The sequence below is a fragment of the Pomacea canaliculata genome, linkage group LG4 (genome assembly GCF_003073045.1).
Source record: "Pomacea canaliculata isolate SZHN2017 linkage group LG4, ASM307304v1, whole genome shotgun sequence".
Lineage (NCBI taxonomy): Eukaryota > Metazoa > Mollusca > Gastropoda > Architaenioglossa > Ampullariidae > Pomacea > Pomacea canaliculata.
In genome coordinates this window covers 16,279,344-16,307,079 of record NC_037593.1, presented here as the reverse complement: position 1 = coordinate 16,307,079, position 27,736 = coordinate 16,279,344, and the positions used below count along the sequence as shown (strand labels likewise).

The 27,736-nt window shown below is 45.3% G+C and overlaps 1 protein-coding gene across 1 annotated transcript in view; it reads right to left on the bottom strand.

Moving 5' to 3' along the window:
* LOC112561647 (RNA-binding protein 24-B-like) overlaps nt 1-27,409 on the bottom strand; it is a 62,273-nt gene extending 34,864 nt beyond the window's left edge. Inside the window, 2 exon segments of the mRNA XM_025234237.1 lie at nt 3,880-4,009; nt 25,702-27,409. Of these exon segments, the coding sequence (XP_025090022.1) occupies nt 3,880-4,009; nt 25,702-25,896 (325 nt within the window). The 5' untranslated portion in view covers nt 25,897-27,409.
* Nucleotides 27,410-27,736: the final 327 nt, after the last annotated feature.

The window sequence follows — 27,736 nt, the reverse complement described above, 5'->3', positions numbered from 1 at the left end:
CTTCGTCGACACACACCCTGACAACATCCACCCTGCTCCCTCCATATGATCAGCGTCACATGCCAAACGCCGACTCTTATCTCCTCTGAAAATCTTGAATAGGAAAGAAAAGGCAACTCGCGCCGACAAAAGCTTTAGCACTTTCCCCCCTTTTTCAAACCCAACCATCCTCCCCACCCCTCACTGACAGCGGCTGGGGCTTCTTCTGCCTCGCCCCAGAACAAACCTGGCGTCCAGAAAAAGAAGAAAAAAAAATTCCATTCTTTCCAGATGCTTCCAGATGCGAACCTGATCGATCTGCTGACGGGTGTGCGCAGGCATTGTGGTGCCATCTCCTGGTCTCAGGGGCCAGCATGCTCTGTAACAGGGGAGGAGTGGAGGAAGAGGACAAGAGTGTGAATGGGGAAGTGTAAACAGAGCGAGTAGCTAAAGGAAGGAAAGAGGAGCTAGCGTGTTCCGCAAAGAAGAGAAAGCGGGTAGAAGGAAACGTGGAAGAAACGGAGGATAGGAGGGGAAAAAAAACCAAACAAACACGGAGAGAAACCTACCCCGGAGATCATTGTGACCGATCTGTCACCGCCAGGGTGTCGGAAAGAGAGAAGGAGTGATTGCCTGCACTGGTGTGTGTGCACCAAGCTTCAACTTCAGATGAAAGTCGACTGCTCGACACTCGAGGCCATCAGTTGCCGGAGTCAGGATCGAGTCAGGTTGTGTCGCTTAGGTGATCTCAAAACATTGTCATCGCCACGATCAAAACAAAACAAAAAGTTTAAAGACAAATGTTTTATATTGCATCCGATCTTTTTTTCTTCTCTCTCTCTCTGCGCCTCTTTCCGTTCACTAGCACCATGTGCGGCGTCTGGAGGTTAAAATGACATGCAGTCTTTATCTTCCAAACCCAGAGTTCACAGACGAATGTAAACCTTCAGACAGACATCCCACGGGACAAACTTGGACGGTTGGATGGTGTAAACGATTATGGCAGAAGTCAATGCGAATGCTCCTGACAACCGATATGAAATAAGCCAAACACACTGGCAGACACTAGGGACAAAAAAAAAATATCATCCATCGAGACCTGCACTCGTTTCTTGCGACAAATAAAAGCAGAAATAAACTACAGGGACGTTAGGTTTGAGGGAGAAAAAAAGACTATCTACAAGCAATTTGCATCAAGTTTAATAGCAAGACCGGCGCGAAAAACGTTGGACGGAGACAAGGAAGAAAAAAATGGCGAGCATGCACAGACATTTTGAGCACGTGCTGAAGACAGGAACGCAATGCTTCAAAGGATATGAGCGACAGAGGCTGATAAACATTCTCGTTTTAAAGTTGAGAGCCGACGGGCTGGTGTCCCTTCGCCTCTCTTCTCCCCACTAAAAATGACTCCGATTCCCTCCCCCTTGCAAGAGTTACGTCTAAACAATCGCTGTGTATTTTATGGGGGGAGAGAAGGGAGGACGCACTTTGGAAGACATCAAGAAATAAAATAAAATAAACCTCACAAAACGAAAGGCCTCCACACAAGAGTCGCAAAATTACAATTTAAATCAGCATTGAAGACAATTCAATAAAGAAGGTTTGCTTTTTTTATGTCGACAAATGAAGTAAATTCACTTCAGGAATCAAAAGGAAACCTTAAGGTTCTCTAACGGTTCTCCCAGACATGTGGGCAGCACGTGTAGGGGAAGATTACTCGCAGGATGCGTCTGCACAGAAATTAGAGACATTTCTAGCACTGGGAGGGTTGTGGCTTTTTGATCCTATCACGAGACTGGAAAAAATATCATGTGGATTTAAAAGAACAGCTCAAGGGCGAAATGCTAAAATTGCCAAGTTATTCGACATGTTTTTGTCTAACCAGCTCTTGGCATGCTTACAGCGACAGCATAAATCTTTTATTTCAAAAATAAAAAATATAAAAATTAAATAAAAATTAAATTTCATTAAAAATTTAAAAAAAAGGGAGGTAATCAAGCAAAACGTATTAGTACGAGGACAGATTATCTTCATCTTCATCAGACATTATCTTCATCATCGTGTAGAGTGTATGCTCTCTAACGAAGGGTGTGGTGTATCGAAATTCACAAGAGGGTTGCTGAGGTTGCCAAGCAACATAGCATGTGCATCCACGTCCCTGAATGAATGCTCGGCATCGCGGACAAAAAGAGTTGAAACTTGCAGAAAACATCTGCAGCGGTACGACACGGAAACACTTGAAGATTTACCGGTGAAAACCCCGAGAGAATAAAAAGAAGGCCAAATATTTGGTGCAGTCCTGGCCGATGGGTGGGTAGGGAATTGATGCAAGGCTAGGGTGTCACAGTCAGATACAGACATCCCGCTGTAAGAAATGTTTGTCCCTTCTACCCGCTTGCCACTGGCACGGACAGCATTCACGGTTTTAATATAGTCACGACGATTTGTAAACAACATTTACTGCAATAGTAGATTATAAACTGTTGTTTCAGCAGGCTATTTCAAGGTTGGCTACTCAGCACAGTTGTGAGATTAACCGGGTGGTCTCGTCATACCCGCGAGTGCACGTGCAAACACTCTCACGCACACAAAATGTGCGCGTGCATGCAAGCACACTATTCCTCCATCCATAACTCTTATACATCTACATATGTCTGCAAACTTCCCAGCACGAATTCGAGGAAGATATGGCAGATTAAAAACAATCTTAAAACATATTTCCATCTCGAACCCCTAACACAAACATGCATTGCACACTCCCTACGCATTTTTTGAGTAAATCTTCTTCAAATCTTGCTGGGGAGTTAAAACTTTACTGCAAGAATACCCCAAAACGGTATACTAGAAGCCCCAGTAAGAGATACACTCACTTTTTTTTTAAATTTGCAAAATATAAACTGTTTAGTTTCTGAACTGACGTTGCAAGCGGCTGGGAATTTTTTTTTGGCGCAATTTTTTTTTTTTTTTTTTTTTGGGGGGGGGCCGATCATGGTTGCACACTGCACTATCACAACTTCTGGAGGAAGACATCCCTTCCTTTTAATCGCGAGCTGGTAAAAGAACTGTAAGTGAGTGTGAATGGAGTTGTACACTGTGAATGATAAGTGAGGTGAACCAAAGCTGACGAAGTTTCTTTTCATTACTAACTGACGATGCTGATGATATTAAGATAACGATGACTGATAAAGGGTTTGTGAAAGGATCATGGTGGGATCAATGCTTTCGTGGCCCTTGGGTGGGCAGATGAGGAGGATGACATCCATGATGTGGTATGTGCTGACATCATCACTCGAAGCCCTTGTAAACCAGACTTTTATAGACAAAATTTTAGACTGAGTTTAGGATAAAGTATTTATATATACTAGCTGGTATATATATATATGTCCGACGGCGACATTAACCAAAATTCACGAGGAAAGCAGTTGTTCATATTGGGCGAACACATTGATGACACAAACTATCAGTCATCAATAAGTTTAATTAGCCCATGAAGAGCGAATGTCTGGTACTGTACAGCTTCGTCTCTAAAAAAAACCAACGCTGTCAAACATGTGACAAAGTGTTTGCCAAATTGTTTTACACGCGCTCATATGAACGAATTATATTCACGTTTTTTTCACACGGCCCTTAAGAAAATGATGCTCAGCCTTCTGTGCTGTGGCGAGCAGTACGCACTGAAAAAAAAAATTCTTCCTTATGGAATTTTTTTGTCTCCACCCTCTTCTCTTAACCCTGACAAGAACGTCGATGTTTAGAATGGCGGGTGCAGCAGTTTGTACGATATGCGATGCACCAATCGTTGTCCTCCCCGACCTGCGCGCGCACAACTACCGCTACTGCAGCGCCCCCTAGCAACGCCAGCAGGCGCGTATTAGAAGGAATAAACTTGTCAGTACTCACAGCTTTGGAGACCGTTGATGCGAGGCTTGGCGCCGAGGTAGGCCAAGTTTACATTAGCCTTTCTCCCGTCGATGATAGGGTTCGGATCCTTACATGCCCTCTCGGCCCCTGTCCTGTCTGCCATCGTAACCTGCGACACAGAAAAAGGGAAAAAAATGTACGTTAAAATAGCAAAAACTGAAATCAAGTCTGAAAAACTCAGATTTTTTAAAAAAAAACTTGACATGGAACACGCGCCAGGGATGTTAGTTTTATTTGCTGAGGATGCTGAGCGAAACAACCGGAAACAGGCGTACAGACAGGCGCACTCATGTCCTCGGCATTACAAGCCCCTTGGCAAGATATAAAACCTTTTGTGGAGAAGATCTTTGGTGTGGAGGGAGAGAAAGAAGCACAGATAGCGGGCGGGTGGAGGATAAGAGATGGAGAAAAAAAAAGACGGACGAAAGGATATGAAAGCTGCAATGAAAAATGAATTAAGAACAAATTTATCTTCGGGGCCAAAGAGTCCAATCAAGTGTTATTGAGTGCTGTGTAACAAAACACGGAGAGCATCTTACTTTAATAAACATCAGTCATCAAAGCATAAAAATATCTTGTGTGAGTGGAATGTCTGTAGATTTTCCCTTCTTACATTTCTATTCCAACTTAGTAAACATTTGAACAGCGAGTTAGATGTGTGGTTGACTATTATTATACCCTCGGTGTCCCCTACCCTTTTGGTTCCATATTCCGACAAGCAAGGATGTGGGCATTATGATCTGGGATCCACATTTATGTCTTAATAAAACAACAAGCTGGTTTTCAATCATGAAATGTACTTAATTAAAAATATATTTCCTGTAAACAGAGGAGAAGATTTCTGTGAATACAGCGGAAGCTCTTTGTATTTTGTAAATAACTTTATGCATCAAGTAATATTTTTCTCTGCCCAAGGAGTACTTTTGGTACTTTAGATAACTGTAAGAACCAAGACCGAACATGCATGTAAGGTACAACACACAGGGTACGTCACGTGCAAGATGTCACACAGAGCACGTCACGTACCACGGAGTGACGTTTGTACGACCACCGTACACACAATGTTATTCTACAATGCATGAGCATTTTATTTCCCATCCATTTTTTTTCTCAAAGAAGTTCCGTTATGACATAAAGTTGCCAATATCAGTAAGTTCTCTCGTAAAGATAGATGTTGAAGTGTAATATTCTTTTAGTACATACATCAAAGGAATGTGAGATAATTGAACAGAAAAAAGAGATAGAAAACAGAGAAATGGAAAGATTCAGAGATAGGAGAAGACGCGAGTCAGTTACACATAACCAGACGTTTGCCTGATGTTCAGAGAAAGCAAATAAATAAATAAATAAAAAATGTGTGTGTGCGTATATATATAAAACCCTTCTTTCAAGTACTGAACGAGTCTAAAGAGATTGCATAGCTTTATTAAGAAATGATTACGAAAAACGCGATTGACTTCGGATAAGATAATCAGTTTGTAAGTCAGACAATAAAGTACATATGCTTTGAACAAGACTCTAACAATAAAAAAGCTTTTAAAGAAATATCCAATAGGACTCAGCAACAAGGCTCTTCTAATCATTGCTTCATCTGTGAATCTCTCTCCCTCTGTCTCTCCCTCCCTCTCTTTGGCATCCACAAACGTGTTTATCAACAGAGAAAAGGATATCTCTCAAGCATTAAAGAAAATTACTTTTATGCACAGCCCCGAAAACTAAGCCACTCCAACTCGGCAAGCTCTCCAAACATCTAGATATAAACATCGTGATGATGTCCCGAGTGGCCCTCCCTTCCTTCCTGCGTCTACGGCCACTAGAGGGGACTGAATCGCGGATTTACTGAGAGTGGATAGCAAACACTGGTCACGTGATGCATCCAGTCCACGCCATTACGAACTTTCTCTTTTATTGGTGCACTGCATGATGGGGTTTCTTCCCACCGTTGACTCATTCAAGTCAACAGACAAAAGAAATAAAAACACTTTAAACAAGAAAAAAATAGAAACGAAGGTAGACAACTCTATACACGTTTGAAGGCGTGAGATCCAGTGAGTCACTCGCTGAAGTCATCGTCGCGTCATGAGCGACTCGCAAACGTTACGAACCCGCTAATCAGCAAAGCAGGAGAAACAAACCGAGCGATTACGTCTGACGTGAATCAGGAGTCAACAGTGAGAAAGGAGGGAAGAAAAAAGCATTACTAAAACATGAAATGGTTGCTCGCCGCCCGCTGCTTACATAAGGTTTAACGGTTTACCGCCGAGCGTTTACGTTCGCACGAAGGTTGCATCCTGCTGTAAAAACTTCAAGACACGGAGGGTTTATGAAGTGGAAGTCTACGTTTGACTCGCTCGAGGTATGCTTCGGGTACAATGACCCCCAGCAAGTTTCGATCCGGTCACGCTGACCTGGGCTGGATTGTGGGAAGGGTGTACGTACCCTCACTGGTCAAGTCGGGTGCTAGGTTCAGAATCGACAATAAACCTGACAGCAACAACCCTCACCTTCTAACCACGTCTCAACAGAGCTAAATTAATAAGTCGATAGCGGAATATAATTGTAAAGGCAAGTAGTATTTGTGTATTTCAGGGAGAGAAGCAAGAAGAAGAAGAGAAAAGAAAAAATGAGGTGGACGAAAAAAAAGCAAGAAAAATATTGTAGTCTGATGGCTTCATCGCTTTTTTTTTAACCTTCTTGCTACAATGATGCATGATAGACTTCCACGGATAACTTTAAAAAAATTTTGGGTGTAAGATGAGTGAAGACTGTAGATCAAAATGGCAAAAACATTTTTCACGTGTTGTGGAGCCCGAACATCAATCAAATTAATATCTACAACATAAGATTTTTTTAAAAATAGTACGATTCGTCCTGAAAGAGGAACGTATGAAAGACTGTTGGTGGAATCATAATCATAGTTGAAAATCGCAACGGTTGGTCCTTGGCCGAAAAAAAAATCAGCGCAATAGGTAGAGCCCAACATGGACAAGGTTTTATTGCGAAAGGACTTGGAGGGAGCAGGAGTGAAAAGAGGAAAGGAAGGTGGGCAATGGCACTTGCACGTCACAACACCCGTTAGAAGCCTACCTGTCCCGCCGGATATAACCGTCGCCCCACAATGAGCCTGACACTCGGCGAGCAAGTCTTTCAGATGGAAATGTAAAGGTCTGACCCTCAGGCAACCTTCCTTCAATCGTTGGCAGTTGACGAGCTTGAGCTAACCAGCAGCGTCAGCCATTAATGTTGTCTCCACATCCAGACCCACTCGGTCACCACTTCGAGACTGCAGTGACTAGACTTTTTATTTATTTTTTCATTTTATTTTATTTTCTTGCCCAATCGCCTGCAAGTCCTGCGTTTAAATTATTTGAGATACTGGTGTGCATCAGTTCTCTCTCTAACCAAACAGGAGCTTACTTTCGGACCACAGTATGTGTTTGGGATATCCCCTAGGACCAGTGCTGTTTAATATCTTCTTGGATGCCATGTCTATGTGATCCAACGACAAGGACGACTGACTGACTTCTCCCCGTGGACACTGCCCCACACTCCTCCCTCTCCCTCCCTTCATTATTCTCAGTTCTTTCTACGTAACAGTCGCAAGGCTTTATTGATATAAAACACAGGATGCCACTTCTTACATTCCTGCTCTCTATTTTTAATTGCTTCTCTTATTCTCCGTCCATCATGATCTTTTCCTAGCACTCTGTTTCTTCCTCCTCCTGTCTCTTTTTTTTTTTTCTTTCTTTCTGAGGAATGGTTGACTGTGTACGTCCGCAGCAAACATGTCTACAAGCTAGCCCCTACCTAAACTCCTAGAGGACTCTCTGTTATGAGATAAAAGGAGAAGCCATCCACTGTATATAATACAATGGCTTTGTGACGTAATGAGTGACGCAATCACCAAAGTGTACGTAAAGAAACGCTTATCCTTCTCTTCCTCCCTGGGGCACGCCTCGTGCTTCCATTTACGTCATCATTGATATCACGGGTCATCTTGATTCACCTTGACAACCGCCTCCACTTTCTTGTGCTGCAGCTCAAGATCTTACCTTTGCCGAGTTTCAAGAAAGCCAAACTCTCGAGGTACGTTGTATGTTTGAATATACCCGAGGTCTCCCAAAACCCTCGACAAAGCAGCGAAGAATTTGTATATATTTTTTTTAATCTCTTAACTGGACACGTGACTTCGAACTGACCACGTCTGTCAAAGTTTTGGACGATGGACCACTTTAAAAAGCCAGTTTTGCTCATAACGGCAATGTGTCCTGTTGAGAAGAGCTTTTCACTTCCACAACTCTTCCTCTTCCTTTTTCTAAAAGATGAAGATGCGGATGGACGTGTAGGAGGGGTCCAACACGACCGTCAAACTGACAGGCGTAATGACACCTCTAACGCCTTCCACTACATCATCCATCCATCACCCTTCCTCTGGCCGACACTCTCAATAAAGGAAAACAACCAAACAAACAAAAACTCGGAACAAAGCAGCTGAAGCATCCGTATGGAGTCGATCTCGGAACGTGGACTACTTCACGTGAAGCGCGTGATTCGGGAAAGCAGGACTGCAGCGGGTGTTGTCATGAGTGAAAGGGGTGGGGGAAGGTGTCATGAGAAAGTGAGGGGTTTGGGTGGGTAGCACGGAGGCAGCAAGGGGTACAGTTAATGAAGGCATTTTAATGCCGATAGGGCTCGAGCTAGGGGCTTTCATCAGCGTCTCGCGCCCCTAATCAAACCACTTGAATATGTCAGAGAGATTTACACAGCCGTGATGGCTGCCGAGACGACGGAGCCGACACCCCTCGCACCCCTTTCTCTCTCTCCATCAGATTGTAATGGCGGAGGGGAGTGGGGGCATTGATTGGGGAGAGGAAGAGAAGAGGGGGAAGGAGGAATGCAAAAGCCAGGTGTATGAGGGGCCCGGCTGTCCTCGGTGCCAGGTTTGACACCAACCAATCTGTTCCTCACGGACGCCATGTTTTTCCTGATTATGTCATCACCCTTCTGCTGTGTTGGGGGTCACGGCAGGGGGTCGTCGGAGACGGGGTCAAAGGGAGTCCGCGATCGTGCCAGGGCTTGTCTTGTGCTGTGGTGTGTCAACTAGACAACTCACGCTTCGCATCTCATCTTGCTCCCACCGTCACCAGCCTCCCTTATATTCATCTCTAGAGTGTGTGTGAGAGAGAGAATGTGTTCCTGCGTGATTGCAGCCTCCTTCGACTTATCTACACCTACTCCTTTATCCATCCTTGTTATTAAAAGTCTAGAAAGTTCCTACATTCATGCAGTGGAAAACCATCAATAACCGCCAACCACGCCAACAAATGTGGTCTTTGAGGCATTGTCTGACAGCGAAGTTAAAATAAAAGACGCATGAGACAAGTGTCGAGACTCCTAATGAGGAACGTCCGACGAAGCTGACCTTTGAACTTCCGAGCCCGTTGAGCGCTTGTCGCGTCTCGTCACCTCCCAAGGGTCAAGTAGTTCGGTCACTGTCACAGATGATGACGTAACACGAGAAAGATTAAGACAAAACTTCTCCTCTCTGGTGCTTTAAGAAATCTTAAGACTCGGGCTCGTTCTATCATTCTTAGTTCTTCTTCAAAGCAAAGTGTGTTTGTGTGTGTGTGTGTGATTATACCTTCGGGTCTTTGAATTTTTTTTTTCAAATGATCTATACTTATTTCGGGTTTCTTTCTGTAAGTTTTTTGCCCATGAATTTAAGAGTTGCTGGCAGTGATGTTGAGCCAAAGGCATTTTTTTCTAATTATCCACTCGGCAAGATGTAGGTGTGGGTGTGCTGGAGGTTGGCCTCGTTACGTGCGCCTCATTTACGTGTGACGTCACACTGGGTTGTCAGATCACCCGTGACGGTCATCCTGACCTTCCACAGCACAAATTCCTGACAGAGGACCCCAAGCATCGCAGGTGGGGTCAGAGAAAACTGAACCTCCCTTGATCTGCTGGAGGGTCCCATGGACTTGTTATCACTGGGAACACTGGGTTATTTACAATGATGAGAGACTGCCTGAATATTTCGTTTTTATTCCCTCATCCTCTTCCAACCCCTCCAGTCCTTTCACATAAAGCTCTTGTACCTGTCTTGCCGTCTGCTTGATGTGCAAACAGGCTTGTATGTAAGGCAACATGATGGCGCTCGGATAGAATCAAATGGAAAGAAAAATTAGTTCGGACGTCACGGCTGTCTGCCACGCCCTGTCGGAAGACTGCTTCCCCCTTCCGCCCATCGGCTACCTGGACGCCCAGCCAATTCTTACCTGCCAGTGGAGTTTAGAGGCGATCAAAAGAAGCCGCCACGCCGCTAAAAAGAAACCAGACCGAGGCACGTGACCCGGGGTAGACAACTGCCATCACTCACGGCGCCCGTTGCAGGTAAATTACCTTATCACTGATTCCGGTGCAGAAAGATTAATAACTACTTTTATCGCCTTTAATTAATCACTGTTTATAAACTACATCGCCAGTAATGAATAACTATATTAGCGGTATTGTTATCAGGTATGTACATCTCCTCCTCAACAAATTACTGTTTTTTTGTTTGTTTGTTTGTTTGTTTTGTTTTGTTTTATTTTGGTTTTTTTTTGTTTTTTTGCTGTAGGAAAAACCGTTGGTGTTTGTTTGGTTGGTTTGTTTTTTTTGTTGTTGTTTTTTTAATTGTATTACAAGAAAATCAATGTATCAGCATCCACCAATAATTTTCATCATTAAAGTTATTAATTATCAGGATCATCGACCAGACAGCATGTCGTCTCCACAAACTAACAGTTGTTTCATGAAGCGATTGTTATTACTGTAACACCAGTAATGTTGAGTTACATCAGTGTTATGCCTCCCTTGGTCAGGGGTTGACCTCTTCCGGTGTTAAACCCAGAGGCTTTTGAGTGGTGCCATCAGGACATCCCACAAAATAACTAATTATGTCTGCGCTTCATTTTGTTTGAAGTTCAAACTCTTAAAACATTTTAATTCATTAGTCTTAGCAGCAAAAAGAAGTTTAAAGAGCATTAACATTCTTGCCTCACCAAGCCCTCTCTCCCTCCCTCTCTCCCCACTAAAAAAAAAATTTAAATAATTTAAAAACCGAAATAAAAAGCACTCCGTTGGAAGGCTCCCAAGCAGCTGCCGATAATTTTTTCCCGCCCCCGCCTCGGCGGCACACCTCGCTCACTGCCGTTGCACCTTTTTTCTGCTGCCAGACTAAAAGTGCCAAAAAAGATTTTATCTACCACTAGACGGCTAGAAGGAAAGGTGATTTATAAATTTCACTTTTCCTCGGCTATTACAAGTTCCTGTGTACTCTAGACGGTATGCTCTCCGTCCCTCTGTGTGTGTGTGAGTGTGTGTGTGTGTCTGTGGAAACAAAATTCTCCAGGATGCCATGTGCATGCCTATGTTTTCTCTCATTTTCTGAAATACACAAAAGTTCGGCTCCGTACAGATGTTTAAAATTCAAGCAAGAGACGGTTACGCACTAATTCGGAAGACGGTAATCTTCAGGGTGCTCTCTCCTTCTCTCTCTCTCTCCTGCCTTTATAAGCACGGCCGGAAAAGAGGCATTATTCAATATTTACTCTAAACCTTCTGCACAACAGAATATGACACTAGAAAAATTGAAAAAAGAACTAACTACCAGGATATATAAGTACATGTGAACAAAATAATAACAGCAGGTAAAACACGAGTATTATTACATGTACAAAAATGCTGACATTAATATTCTTTTTTATAGATATACCACAGGGATATATATTGATTATTTGATAGATATACCACGGGGATATATTGGCTTTTATATACCACAGGGATATATTGAACTGGTGTTGGTGTGCGTGTGTGCGCGTACACATACATGTCGTCCACGTGTAAGACATTTTTTTTAAGTAAAAATTATTTGTCTTGTTTTTCCCCAAAAACCTATCTTCAATTTTGTGTTTCCGCTACTGCAGGACAATAAAACACTACATTTTAAAAAATTTAAGACATTTCTAATTACTAACAAGATTGGAGAGAAAGAGTAAAAGAAAAAGAAACAATCTCTGGACCCAGTTTGAAAGAAGGAAAGAAAACCTTCGTCTGACGAACATGGACAGATTTTTTTTTTTTAACGAATCATCCAGAACTGCAAATGCCATTTGTTTTACGAGGTATTTACTTGTTTTTAACCCAATTAGTGTTTCCCATTTCGCAAACAATTTGATCCCGGAATGTTTCAAGCACAAAAACTGAGCAATTTGACCAGAAAACAACCAAGTGTGGGGATAGGAGGTGCACACAAAAATTGAAAAAAGAATTAAACACGAAGAACTGTGGATGGGTGTTCCCCAAGGCAATTTTTTTCTTTGGTTTTATTTGTGAATAAATTTACATAAATCACGTTATGAAAGACACCATAAAACTTCTAATCACCACTCGTCTTCACATTTACACACCGAGATATGGAAGAAGACATTTTAAAAAACAAACAACTACCCTCGCGGAGAGAAAGGTGGAGGGTGAGGGAGTCGCTGGCTGTGAACAGTAAAATTTACATGCAAGACTCCATGCAAATGAAGACAGATAAGAATTCACAGAAGACTACCCGAAGAACTGTGATTGTGTCAACAGGTGCACCATGATCTCATGGCAGAATCAAGGTCTGAAGTTTCGCGATGAAATACGGCCATTCTTAGAACTGGCAGCTTTCCCTACAAGATGAGATCAGGTGTGAAAACATGTTTTTTAGGGTGAGTAAACAGAATTCAGTGGCCTACAAGTCAACATCAAACTGTATTTTCTAGATCCATATCCGAAGTGAAACAGCCCAGGTAGAAATTGTGGACATGGTGTGTGTGTGTTGGAAGGTGGAATAGGTCTGTGTGAAGCAAAAATTGAAATGTCATCTTGTCAATGATAAAAATATTCTATCATCATAATGGAAAAGCCTGCTGCAAATGGGAGAAAGCTTGGATAAAATGTTGTCTAAGAAATGTGTTATATTTTCTACAAGTTTGTGAAATTCGTAACGGGTGTATCATGACCATAGATGCATTGCTGTTTCGTACTCAAAGGTTTGGAGTTGTGAGTGTAAATGGGAGCAAACTAGGTTAGAGAAGGGTAATGAGAAGAAATCATTAGTACCAGAGGATGACCCTGCAAGTCGACTGCAGCTTTTCTGTATGTCAAAAGTCGACAAACAGGGTTACTGCGACTGTCACACCCGGTGCAACCTACCCCGGCCAGCACCAGTGCCATCTGCCTACCCGTCGGCACGTGATACCCCTATAAATAATAGCAAGAGGCAGAAGAAGGCTGGTGGGAGGGGGAAGGACACCAGGCCTGCCGTCCATTTTGACTGCTGTCTGCTGTCTAGAGAGCAGGTAGACACGCAAAACCCCGACACCTGATACCCCGGGTTGACTACAGATCTCTCACAAGCCTGCGACTTCAATGTTTACTGGACCAGCTGAACGATGATCTCGTGAAAAGACAAAAGGGAAAAGAACAAGCTTTTTTGTTTATTTATTGATAGTTATCCTGACTAACGGACTAGATCAGTAGGTAAGATGCAAGCGATCTGACTTTTGACAGAATGGGGTATATAGGACTAGGTTACTGGCTAGGATAATGGCTCACCATAAAGGAGCCAGGACTGGCTGGAAAGAGCGGTTGTATTCCTTCAAGACACGAAAGTGTACATAAATTATGTAGGGCTAAAATGTCTTAGGGTTTTCTATGTAAAATAATAAAAAGGAATGCTCCTACAAGCCAGTCGGAACTTACGAGAGCAATGAGGCGAACAATTTTGACACGGCCAATACCTGACACCCTGGATAAACAGGTGTTTGAACAACAGAGATACTAGAAAGTCGTATCTACTGAGAAAGATAGTGAGACCGGGGAGATAGATACACCGAAAGAGGCAGAGACAAGAGCTGAAGAGTTTGCTTTGTTTGAGACTAGATAGGGGCATCGGGCTTAGTGGCATTGACTCGACGAGAAATCAAGCTCGAGATGAGGGCCATTCTTTATCGTCAGGTCTGTGCCTCAACAACTATGGATGGTCTGGCAGTGAGGTACGCAAAGGTTCAGAGCTGGGGTGGTGACAAAATTGCACCAAAAAGTCCACATTGCGCCATTAAATTCAAACTCTAACGGCAAACCATGCCGCTAAATGTCCTTCGTAGGCCCACGCAGTACAACGGGACAACTAACGGCTGAAGGAAGGAAGGGGAGAGAACGAGACTTTGCGCACATGGGTAGCCAACATTGTGTTGTCCACGTCCCAGGGGGGAGGGGGAAGACTAAATTCAAGCCATCTGTGGGCGGGGTAGTGACACTGACAAGCACCCTTTACCAAGGGTATTGTTATCCTTTGACCGGCGAGGTTTAGTTCCGCAGGGCGGGTCAACATGCTGGAGTCATCAGAGGGTTCGTTACGTCATTTCCTGTTCTTCTAATCAGCCTGTGACCCTAATCTCAATGCCACGTGGCCTAGCCTTGACCTTTTGCACGTCCACGAGTAACAACGCAAATGTTCTGTAACGGTGGAAGTCGTTCGGCGTGGCACTTGAAAAGTGTTGCCTCGTACTTGAAAGTACCTAACACCCGACACTCGTCCAGATCAATGTCTTGTCAACGCGTTTTTCATTTTCATTGCCATCCTCAGGTTGTGTGGCACTGGGATATATTTGATTGGGTAGGAATCTGTCTTTTGTGTTTAAGTGTGTTCATTCAAGCGTGTTGGCTAATTAAGGTGGTGGACAAAAGGCAGCAGAAGTAATACCCGTGAACTGAACTGCGGAACTTTCATCTAATCCCACCCACCCACCATCACCCTATCCAGTGTACCCAGCACCAAAGCACACACACAATGCCTTCTCGCTCGACCTTGAGTCTGACATCCCGACAGCCACCGGGCCTGTTGCCCGAGAGACGACAGGAAGGCGGGAGAGTCAACCATTGCTCTCCACCCAGAAACCGGCCACAATAGTCCAGCGTTGCCTAACGCTACCCGAGAGGAGTGTCTCCTTGCAGGCAGATCTCTTGTCTGGTGCATGACACTGTCGTCGTTGGCAAGTTCTTCACAACAGCAAAACAGTTTGTCCAAGTGAAATTAATACCCTTTTATATAAAAATATTACCAGGGTAATAAGTTCACGTGTCCGACTTCGGGAGTAGGGATGGGTAGAGATGGGAGGAGGGGTTGGCATGACACTCACGACACCCGGATCCTTTCACTGCACTGAACAGTCAGCCTCTGACGGGCGGTCAGCAGTCACATAAAGCCAGGTGAACCTTGCCCGAGGGCATGACACGGCCCTGACCTTTGCTGCGGGAGACAAACGTTAAATTTTCGGCAGCTGCGGAAGAAAGGAAAGGTGGAGTGGGTGAGCAGGGAAGGGGCCTGTAATCAAGGGAGGGGGCTGGCTGACCTATGCTTTCTCTTTTTCTTCAACCTGATGGTCTCGCCTCACCCTGACCCACAATGGAGGAGGCATAAAAGGGCAATGGGGGAAAAAAGTGTACGGGTGGTGTCGTAAGTAACAGAGTTTTATGTTCTCAGTACACGCACACGTAACAGATGTATAACGTTCATACACAAAGAGTGTTTGCACACCATCTGAACCATTTACATCTGGTCATTTGAGGGCAGTGAAAGTGAGGTATAGCTGAAGCAAAACCTCTTATGGTTGCAGACCATCGAGGACCCCATTGGTTGACCTGGATGCTGAAGAAAGGGTGGCGGTGGATGTAAAACGATGAAAGAGAGACAAGAAAAGAGAGATAACCACTAGCTACGGTTGAGACCCACAAGCCGCCGCACCACCTAGCTGTGGTTCCACAATGGCCGCCAAGGACAATAAAGTCTCCACGTGAACGTCTGTTATCGACGATGTTTCCTTCCTGAAGGGTTCATCTGCCCCGCCCCTCAAACCCTTTCCTCGAACCCTCCCTCCCTTTCTCCCACCATTCTTATGTTTTTCTGGAAGCCAAGCGAAAAATTATGAAACCCAAATGGGTCCAACAGATGTAGATGGAGGGGTGGGTGAGAAAGAGAGAAGGGATGAGGGAGGGAGGAAGGGGATTATTTCCATCAAATCAACATTTCCCCCTCCCTGTCGGCCTGGCTTCATTCGCACACAAGTGCTGAACGCATCGCCGCCAGACAGATGGGCTGCTGGTGGATCTGTTTTGGCTTCACGGTAATCCTGACGTGCCCCGCGACCAGGGCCCAGGGGCACAAGCTGCCCCTAGTGTCTGCTAGTTAGCGCTAACACTCAGCTAAGGCTGGTCATAGCTAAGTACAGTTCAACTGACCGTTTGGCTTGAACCAGTCAGCGGAAACATTCCGTGAAGCTCGCCCCAGACCGCTAAAGGAAAGACTGGCACGAATTACTAGAATATTCTAAAACGATGTTGTAAGGGAGGAAGAGGAGGAGGGGCAAAGAAAAAGAAACTCTCCCGATGAAGCAGGCAAAGTGTGCGTGCCAGACGTAGTGTCACGTCATGTCACGTTCACGGTCACACTCCGGTCAGGGCAATCGTCCTGCGAGCCCCGCCCTCGTTTATAATTCATTCATCGACAAGCAAGAGCTTGAAGGACGAGCATCGCGATGAAATCCATCTGATGACCTCCGGACAGAGCAGGCTGTCAGGAACTGGTGGACCGATGGACAAAAGGTTCTGTGACCGCCAGTCGCCATCTTCAACCGCACGTAGCGTCTGCAGGTGAGCCGTGCTCACGACACTCGGTGCACCTCGGGTTTATCTCCGCACTGTCAGGTGATAATAATAACACGAGGCACTGCTCCAGGACAATCAAACACGATTGTTCTGACCGGACCGGGAACGTGCATAATCACCTGTTAAAACAACAATCTCCAGACTCTATCGTTTATTTCTGCGCCCTGCAGGTAAAAAGATCGCCCGTTATCTACCTGGGTTTTCCTTTGTCTCTAAAAACACGCACAAAAGTACAGAAGATCCACATCTGTCTTTTTTCTTCAACATGACCCCCTGAAACCCAGAGTCAGGACGTCTCGACTAAGCCAAACTTCACAGATACACACGAGAGGTGGGGGGATCTGCCGACGGCCGGTTGTAACGCCTCCGGTAGAGGGCTCTCCAGGTTACAGACAGACTGGCTTAGGACGTGGCTTAGCACAGGTAATGCTCCACGTGAGATTGCTCTCCTGCGATAACAAACCAGGTCGGACCCCAACAGCAATGTACACTACCCCCTAGGTTTAGCGGGGACAGCAAACTGCTTCCGTACAGGGTCAAGATACCCGCGCACCCTCCCTTCTCGGGATACAATCCGGTGTTTGAATCCAACCCGGATCGCGACACCGTTATGCCCAACAGTCCTATTTCTCATCCTCCCCCTTTCAGCTCTCCAACCCCCACAGGGAACACACACACCACCTATCCCATGTCGGTGGTTCGTTTTTAAACTGGAGGCATGAAAGCTGATCCAGAAAGACAAGTGTGGAGAGGGACTGTCAACACTCAACCGCCTGCGTCCTCGAGGACGACACGACAAGTTATCGTTCTTGGGTCACCTCGCACACAAAGTGCAGTGTCACAATGATTAAGCTTGGATTAATTTTAAAAGTTCGCACAAACTTGATTAGTCACATCTAGCATCACACCTAAAAATAGCCAAACACCTTTTTTTTTTTGTTTCAGTCCAAGGAATATTAATAAGATAAACGAACAATCGAGATGATGTATCAAAATGGAGGTTGGGGAATAAGTATGTCAGAATGGTTGAGCTACAGGTAGAAGCATTATTTCTTGACCTCGGTGACCTTTGTCAGGGCAGACCACTGTCGCCGGCTGTCTCTCGCGTGCGACAAGATGAATGAGTGTTTACTATGAAAGACCCAGCGCAACATTTTCTTCGTTATCACAATGTACAAGTCGCAAGGGAGTTGCAGTAGCAGTGTTGTATCATGTACACACCAGATAAGTAGCTGACAAACACACCTTTGAACCCACGTCAGTCCACACGCACGCACGCAGACAAGGAGATGGGTGTTAGGAAAAAAAAAAAGATTTTGTCCGGCTTGTGGATACGAACCCATCACCGCTAGGAACTTAGGTTTTCACAATCGTGACTACAGCTTACTAGTTCATAATCCCCACAGCACCATCAATAATAATAATAATAATAATAATAATAATAATAATAATAATAATAAATAATAATACCAAGAAAAAAAGAAACTGTAAAGAATGGATGTGGAAGTAAAGAAAAGAAAGGAGACACAAGTACAAGATCAAAGCAATGGTAACAAAGGAAGAGAAAAAAGAAAATAGAAGAAAAAAATGAAAAGAAAGCTGGGTAAAGAGATATTTTTGTAAGTTGTATCCCCCTGTATCTAAAAGTCGACCGCTAACAGGATTTCTGTGTTCTCGGGTTTTAGCAAGCACGCGCTACAGATAGATCATATCCAGAGATTTTCTTCGAGGGCGCACAATGATATCCGAGCGCCGCCTCTCGGCGTCTGAGAAAACAAATTTGTGTTGTGCGGGGTGGATGGGTGAAGGAGGGAGGGTTGAGGTGGAAAGGTGAGCCGACTGTAAAAATATGTCAAGTTTTTAATGCCCATAAAACGGAGGAGCGACAAAAGAGTGCGAGCGAGTGATGGATCCTGACTAAGTATTGCTCAAACTTTTAAGGTTCTGAAAGAGGGTGGTCCTACCCGACTCGGCGTTGAAGCTCCGGGTATTGACAGAGAAGTGGCAGGGCCCAGGTAAACACTAGACATACAGTTTACCGTGGACGTGGTTAAAACAGACGAAAGTTTACGGGGTAGGGCGGGGGATGAGAAAGGGGTGGGAGGATGAAATGGCGGGAGAAGGAGAAGTGGATTCCTTTGTAAAGATAACTGTGCAAAGAAAAAAAACTGATTTATGAAGCCGTCAATATCTTTTCCCCTCCTCCCCACTTTCAAGCTGCTGCAGTGACTTTCCACCCTTATCCGGGGTCTCACCCTACCGTCACACTCCCACCCCTCTATGCGCCTTGGTCTTCAACGAGAGCAATAAGAGATGTAAATAGTAACTTTTCATGATGCTGAGTTTACAGTTAAGATAGTTATGATGACTGTTTATATATTTACCCTTTTTATTATTACCTTTCAACTTGGAATGTGATCTGGATGACCAATGGAATGAACAGGAAAAAAAAAAACCAAGACATACCCTGACAATGGAGCGGGGAGTGGATACAGACAAGGTTCAACGCAGAATTGGGAATCGAAGAAGGAGAAGGGTTGAAGAAAAGAAAAATAAAATAGCGAGTGAGTGGGGGAGGGTTAGAGAAATGCTAGGGAACAGTATCTTGATCTCCAATTCATTTCCTTGTGACATGGTGCGCACCAGGGATAAAAATGTGACTGGAAACACAGGTGAACAAAGAGACAAACTGTAAGGTGACTGTCAGCGCCATGATGGAGGTCAACAAGGAGATTACTGGACGAACTGTCGCCGTGAAATGGAAAAACGAACCAGGAACGCCGCGTGTCGTTATAACCAGCAGGTCAAAAGGTCAAAACCTGCTTCTGGTTATCTACACGGCAAACACCCGGGTGCATGGTTCCCATGACCGCATGTTTGTGAAATACAGTAATGCTGTATAAGTACAGTGGCAACACAGTAACAAGATTTTAGAAGTAGTAATGCTTGTAGAAATACAGAACAAGATTAAATGTGACACACGGAAATGGGGGCAGTTTAAAATGGCGACCTCCGTATAAATGACAGTTCAGGGTTATACAAGCTTTGTTCAGACATCAAAAGCAAGTCCCAGTCAACAACCTCTGCTTGTTTGACCGACACAATCAGACAGCCATGATGTGTGAACAATCAAATAATCATGATGTGCAAATAGTTATTTTTTTGAATAACGAGTCCGCTGCTGGATGTCCTCCATCCTTTGTATCAACGTCGGCATGGTTCGATTTGCGACATCCTTTGTATTGTGTGGCACACAAAATACTGTTTCATACATTGTTGTCACACATGAGTCATTGGGGGAGTTGGCCGGTACATTGCTGTATTGTGAGTGCAGCAGGCACGCAGCTCAAAAAACGCCTTTCAGTCCACGTCGGTCCTCGGTCGCTGCTCAGCAACGGTCACCTGGACGGACTGCTGCCATCGGTCTGTCTGTCTGCAGCACAAAGACCGTCCGTCTGCTCCTTTCTCATTGCAGCTTTTTGGACAGCAACCCAGGACAGCAGGTCTTCTGAACACACCATGTTTACCATCATTTGATAGGTAAGGGGTGGGTTAGCGGGTGGTGGGAGATCCTCCCCACCCTGTACACACACACTCAAGAGCAGAAGATACAAGACGAAGCAAGAAGGTTCTTCCTTGCTCTCCTAGGGTGGTCAGGATTACCCATGCGATCTCCAAGATAAAACACAGCCCTGCTAATTTGCCAGCAGAAGGTGGTAGGAACAGTAAAAGCAAGCCTGGTGCTACAGAGTCGACGAGAAAGATTGTGTTGACAGTTGTAAACCGATGACCGATGTCCTAGCTGACACACACTGGCATGTCATGTGACTGGCATGTCATGTAGAACTCAAGCCGTTGTTGTCAAGGTTCAGTCTGATTATTGAGGTTATAGTCGTTCATCACAGAAACAAACGATTTCAATTAACAAGACCCCCGGTCCTTTATTAAAGAAAAACAACAGGGAGGACAAAAATAATTACACTTCCGAAAGCTGACCTTTAAACTTTCCCGGAATGTACCGAGTTTTCAAAGACATTTTTTTATCTTCAGGTATACACGGAAAACACAACAAATCACGTACCAATTAATTGTAATGTATTACACTTCATGCTGGTGTTAAAATTACAAAAATATACTTGCAAAATTTATTCTGAAAACAGCGGAAAGAAATGATCTACTGCATCTACAGGGATACACGTAAATAGTTACTTTGTCTGCCATAAGCGATGAGTAATTAAAATAATTAGTAAGATGTACTTCCCTCCCCTAGCAAAAAGAAAAAAAAAACTTCACCAAATCCTGTGTTAACACATCGCCACAAAGTTACATTGAAAAGCGCAAATTAGAGAAAAAAAAACTGGTTAAAATGAGGCACAGCCTCGTTACGGCATGATAGCGATGGCAGCTGTGTCCAAGAGGAAAACTAAATAAGCTTTATTTAAACTCGCAACAGCTTCAACAAATCGCAACCATATTGCGAGTGTCCGTAAAAAAAGAAATTTAAAAAAACGGGATTTAAAAAAATGATGAACGACAAGACTGATTTTTTAACTTACATCGCAGTTCTGTGATGGTAAGCTATGCGTATGACGATGGTAAGCTTCATGCCTGGTAAATGTTAAAAAATATATATTCGAAGTTTTTAACAAATTCGCTATGACGTCAGCGGTGTCCATCCCTTCCAACAATGGCAGAAAAATAAAAGTTTAAAGACAATTAAAAATGAAGAAGGAGGACAAACCCTCTTTGTCCACGCATTATCCAATTCTTCTTCACCATCCGGGAAACTGAAAACATTCAAAGAATCAAAACAAATCAGTTTGGACCGGAAGTGGACAGAGGTCCTGACCCTAAATTTGAATCCTCCGTGTCTTTTTTTTTTTAATATAGTCATCATACTAATAGCTAAATTATCTATTCTCTTCAGAATATTGTGTGTGCCAGCTATAAAGTCCATGTCCACGGTAAAACCTGTGAATCATCGGGGTACCGAGGTCTTGCACGTGATGCTGCGTGAAGATCATTAAGATGGAAGCCCAACTGCTCAGTACAAGATCCACGCAAAACTAGGGTCCGTGAACTAGCCAGGTCAAGATCACAGACCTACATACTCCCCAAGACGACAGTCTACCTACAAGCGACTGCCTCGACACCGACAACAGGTGAGGCTCCACACACTGCCTGAGATCAAACAAACGCCGGCCTCAACTAAACGCTTCACGAACCGGACGCGCATGTTGACAATCTCTTGCGCAAATGAACATGCGCAAACACACCATCGCCTGCTCGTGGCCCTCCACCACACCTGCCGCCAGTTACATCATCTTTGAGACGAGCTTCGACACTTCCCTGCGTAAACTAGCTGCTCTAAAAGACACTACAAATTAGCTGATTAGCTGAACTGCATCCCAGGACCCTGCAACGGTCTTCGGCGGATCACGTCGGCGTGTCACGTGACTACGAGGTGAACTAAATGCGTCATGTTCCGAGCTTTCCCGAGGTTGCACATGTACAGGTGTGCAGAAGGCCTTTATTTGCTCGACTTGCCTCGCACGTGGGCCGCGAGTTAAGAAGATGAAACACGAGGTAAAAGCGCCGTTCGTCGTTAAGTGCACTCCTGTAACGCAATCTTTACACAAGCCAGGCCGACTGCGCTCTCATTGGAACTCTATGGCCACATTCACTCTGAAAGAAAAGGCAACAGCTGGGGTATTCACCCAGCGCAGAACAGTCATAGGTGAAGGTTTCATTATGTTTATTCATTGGCAGGTTTTTTTTTCTTTCTTTCTTTTCTTGCCACACAGATATATTTAATGTGTCAGCCAAGCAACGGATCTCATGTCGTACTTGCAAGGTGACGGCTTCAAGTCCCAACTGAAAGGCTTTTTAATGGAATGAGTTGAGATATTTTTGAAGAATAAATGCATTTTTGGTCGTTTAGGGAGATAATGGGCATCGAGCCTGTCATTCTGACCATTGCACGCACACAAACACACTTAGGGCTATGACATAAAATTAAAGCAGTGCTAAGCCCATGTGCTCCTACTTCTCCTTTATGAAGTAAACGAATTCAGGTTTTGTCATGATTTCACAATTAAAAAACAGACTTTTCTATAAACCTTAGAATGTCGGTGAGTGAAACTCGTTTTGCGAACGGAATTCTGGGAAAGACGGGAAGGGAGAGAGAAGGTACAGTATTCTAGCTGTCCTATATATGTACCGTGTGCTCGTGTTTAAAACAGGTTTTAACGCTCTAGTACTCTAGTCGGTCGGTCACTACTCTCTTCTAGTATCGAATTCTTTTGCGCACCAGGCCGTGGGTGTCAAGAAGAGTTTGGCGAGGGCGATGACAGACTGCAGGGTTCTGGTTGCAGCCCTATAGTTCGTCCTCCAGTGCAACTTTCCATGGGGACCACAGTCGTGGTCGTGTCCCGTAGGGCAGCAAGATGAAGGATCCATATGCAAGGTTGATTAATACTTAAAATAACAGCAGGAGGACGCACAATACCAAAAAAAGGTCAAGAAAAGAGACAATCACAAGTACTATTAATTCGAAATCGGCTGTCATCTTTAATTTTTGCCACTAATACAGTTATTGTCTCGTGTAATAAGTAAACGTAGTCGAAATAAATGGTCATTATTATTGTCATTATTTCAGTTCCAGATGTTCAAATTAATCAACACTCGGACCATCAGCTGCGCATGCGTGTCCACCAGCTGCATGAAGCTGCTCCACACTTCACATCGAACTAGTTCGCAAATACAAAGAAAAGTGTTCAAATGAGAAAAGCTCGGAGGTACCAATGGCGTTGGTCGTGATGTTCAGTTTTCGACAACAAAGCCGCAAAGGAGGAAACAGCGCAAGCAGGGCGAGCGAGCTTTGTGCAATCCTCGTGCTTTCCCGTCGAGCGCGAGATCTGGCGCGCCGGACCCTAGTCACGTCTGCGCGGCGAAGAACAAAGCGGCGGAGGCGAGGCTGTGATGCGCTCGCTTTACGCCTGGCTTACCTGCAGGAGGCCGTGGACTGTGGCGCACAAAGAAAGTCAGACGCACGTAAATTGAAAGGGCGCCGATCGCACGTGAGGACGAGAAGAGGGAGGTGGCATATGGTACTGCTCTTGCTCACTTCCCCCCTTCCTCAACATGCGCCCACCCCCTCCCGATCTTTCTCCCTCCACCTTGCCTCGCCTTCCTCAGTTCTGGTCATGTTAGCTTTCTGGTGTAGTTACGAAGGTTCTCACTCTCGTTCAGTTCGCGTTTCTCTCTCTCAGACACACACACATACAAAGCAGCCCCTCCTGTAGTAAAATTCCCGATGTAAGGTCTTTCTTCTGTCTGTGGTGTGTGTGTGTGCACGCGTGTAGGAAAGTGAGAAGGAAATGAACGAGTGTGAACAGACATAAAGAAAAGAACAAAACAAAAGATGATCGGAGCGACAGTGAGAACTGGACACGAGATAGAATGAACAAATCTGAACATGAGCTACAACTGAATAGTGAGAAGTGAACTAGAGCGATAACTGGACGCAGAGAGAGAAAGATGCGTTGCCCTCGTCTACCCTCGTCGTTCTCATCAGGCTGTTACAACTTACTGGGGTTGTGTTAGGGAAGGGGTAGACAGACGGGTGGCAGCGTCGTTTCCTCGCGAGATTTACGTCAGAGAACAAGGTATCGGAGGTGACGAAGCTGACTCCTCCGAGTCTGCACTTCTGAGCGAAGCTGCTAGCAACTCGACGAAACCTTACACCACAGCATGGGCATGCCCCGTCCTGCCTCCCTCCTATCTCTCACTTTGCTTTGTTTCACGGGGTCGACTTTGGCACAGATACAGTTCAACCTCTACCCGACCCCCCGCACACACCCTCTACCCGTCTCTCTCTCCCTCCTTTGAACAAAACGTTCTTCAAAAACTGTTCACGCTGTAGCTTATCGCTCGGCCCTTATGTCAGGTTTAGAAACGAAAATACACCAAACTGCTTTTCCCTTTTATTGCGAGACTGACGTATCTCTTGATTAAAGCGATAAATTCCGCTGCACCCGATAAACAACAGGAAAGTACAGAAAGACGCCGGTCGGTGGGTGTGTGAGGAGAGAGAGAAGAGTGGGGTAGGGGTGGGAGGAGTGTTGATGAAGTCTGTCACAGAGGAGTCTTTCGTCAGAACTTTGAACTACCAGACCGCCGATGACGGGAAAAGTACAGAGAAATGTTGAAGCCGGGGTAACTGCACCCGTCCATCGTTAAAGATCTCAGTTCGAGAGATGATAAGACCGAACCGAGTGCTCCTGGAACTTAAGAAAAGATTACAGAGAATGATAGCAAAAGACCAAAGGGTAGTTTGAAAAAAAAGATTGTAAAGGTGATGAAGGAAAGTGTCTTTCATCACAAATGACCTCAGTGTTACAGACACCGACATCGGCCTACGTTCTGATTTGGACTTAACGATTAATTTTAGGGTTAGTCAGGTGAGGGGATGCTTAATTCCAGTAATTTCTGTTCCAGCTACCCAAGCGACGATCACGTGTCTTTAACAAGGATTTCTTAGTCCATCAACGGTGCGACATCTTTCTTGCCAGCGTGAGGACTGCGCTCGACAGAAGCCTCGACGGACACAGTCCTCGTTTGATAACGAAAATGATGCTCAGGACTACAACTCGTGTGTAGATATGACGAACAAGTGTCCTTGAAACTTACTAGGTCGGGAACATGTGATGGTTCGCCTATCGTGAGGAGGCTGATAAGAGAGATGCCCCATGGAGCAACATCACAGCCCCTCCTCCCTTTGTGTCTTGCGTACGCTGGCCTTGCTTTACCTACCAGCCTCCATCATTCCCATCAACCTTTCCCCTTAAAACACACCTTCCCTCCTTTAAAAACAAACATACATTTATAAATCATAAGTATAAAATTTCGTCGCTGATGATTTACATACCATTCCTGACAGGATAGTGCATGCACGTGCTTTCACACGATAATGCTCGTTATCGTTCTAATGTACTTCTCCCCTCCTCTCTCTCTCTTTCACTCTTTATGATATAAGAAACTGAAGAGGCTACTCACAAATCCATATCCCCGGCTCTTTCCAGTCTGCCTGTCTGTGATCACCACCGCCTCATCGATGTCCCCGAACTTGTCGAAGTATTCTCTCAGACTCTGGTCGGTGGTGTGGTAGGGCAGTCCCCCAACGAAGATTTTGGTGAACGTGGTATCCTTCTGGGTGATGCCCAGCGCCGGGGTGGAGGGTGTACTGGCCATGACTGCCGAAGCAGGCGAAGCGTATAAGACCGAAATGGTGGCGGTTTGGCGAGAAACAAACTCACAAACAAAATAAAATAACAACCGATATCACTACAGCAGTTACCGTCTCGAGTCTGGCTGACTTGTCGTTGCTGTTCTGTACACCTGGTCAGGTGCGTGCGATCTGGGTCGGTCCTGTCAGCGACGCCCCACAGGAGACAACACACTCACACACAAACACACACGCGCGCGCGAGGAAAGACAAAAGGTAAGTGATCGTTCAATGGACCGTGACGGCTATTCCTGCGTCAGAGACTCCTGTTGTCTCACCTGAGCGTGAGCCACGCAGGTGAAAGACGAAGCAAAACTAAAATGAGTGTAGGTACAGAAAGGTAATCGTCAGTCTCAAGGCTCAGAACAAGATGCGACGATCGGTATCTCACCAAGCTCCTGCTGATAACATTCAGCGGTCAACAAGGTAGCGCGTGGCGAGGACGACGATGAACGTGCTCGTGTAGCTTCACGCGGTGGGAGGGAAGCAGGCTGAGTCGTCGATTCCTGACGAAACCTCTCGCATGGAGGGAACAGACAAACTCGGAGAAAGTTCCGCTCGAAGAACGAAGTGTCAGCGCGGTGTGTGGCTACGTCACCTGTGTGAGAAGCTGCGTAGATGGATGTTGTAGCTCGTGCGGTGTGCGCCCTCGGTTCTCCTCTCGCAACACAAACCTTTTCTTCACTCCTGACTTCAGCAGACAGGAGAATGGACGAAAAGACAATCCATTAGCACGACACTGGGTGGCTGGGGGTAGGTAGGTTGGGTAGGTAGGTAGCTGGGTGGGTGTCTGCTGCGTATCACAGACACAAAGATAACGTTGGCTACCCTAGGTCAAGAAATCCAAGTCAGGGTGCCGAATCACGCGTGAGGGGAGAGAAGACAGAAGTGAAGAAGTAGATACACGTTGAAGGGGGGTTAGGATGTGAGGAAGGGGGACGAAGTGTTGCAAGTCAATGTCCAACAGCAGGCGACAACAAAAAGTTATAATACTCCCAACGTAGACTTCTTCTTTGTCGACTTTTCAAATACTGACGAAGGCTTGAGTCGTGGAGGTAGACGGACAAAAGTTGGTTCTTTGGAAGGAGGGAAGAGTTTACAACAGCTGCGAGCTCATAACGATATTTTTCATCAGATGACTACTCATAATAACAGTGTGTAGTAGTAGTGGTGTCGACTTGTAGCTCGGACGACGTAGTTTCTCAACAGTGGCGGCTGACAAGAAAGCAAATATACACAACAGCACGGCACACCACTGCAAACCTGGACGGATGAAGAAGAAGAGAGGAAAAAAAAATCCTCGTCAAAGCACACCTCGCGGAGTCACTACACACACTGCAAGCCAGCGCGTGCTACTACGCTGTGAAAAGTCTGACGTGAGCTCGGGGGGGCTCTGACGGCGGCGGCGGCGGGCAGCGCGCGCGGGCGGTCGTTGCAGTGTGTCACGCGGCTCGCGCGCCCGGCCCAGGCTCCGCCCACTTTCTTCCCTCCCCACTCCCCCTCTGGCACGAGAGTCCAGTGTAGAGCGTGGGACTCTGGTCACTCCTGGCTCCGCCTCTCAGGCGGGGTCCGCCTCTTACGTCATCAGCCACGCCCAGTAAAGGGGCGGGGCTATGACGAGGTGGTAGAGGAGGAGGAGGAGGATGGTGTGGTGGTGGTAGGAGGGTAGAGAATCCGATAGGGGAGGAGAGAGACAAAGAGGAGATTTGGTAACGCGCAGGTAGTTCGTTCGCCCTTCTGAGTTCAGACGAAGAAATTGAGGGAAGAGGGGAAATAAATTTTAGTAGAAACCTGTCGTGTGTACTC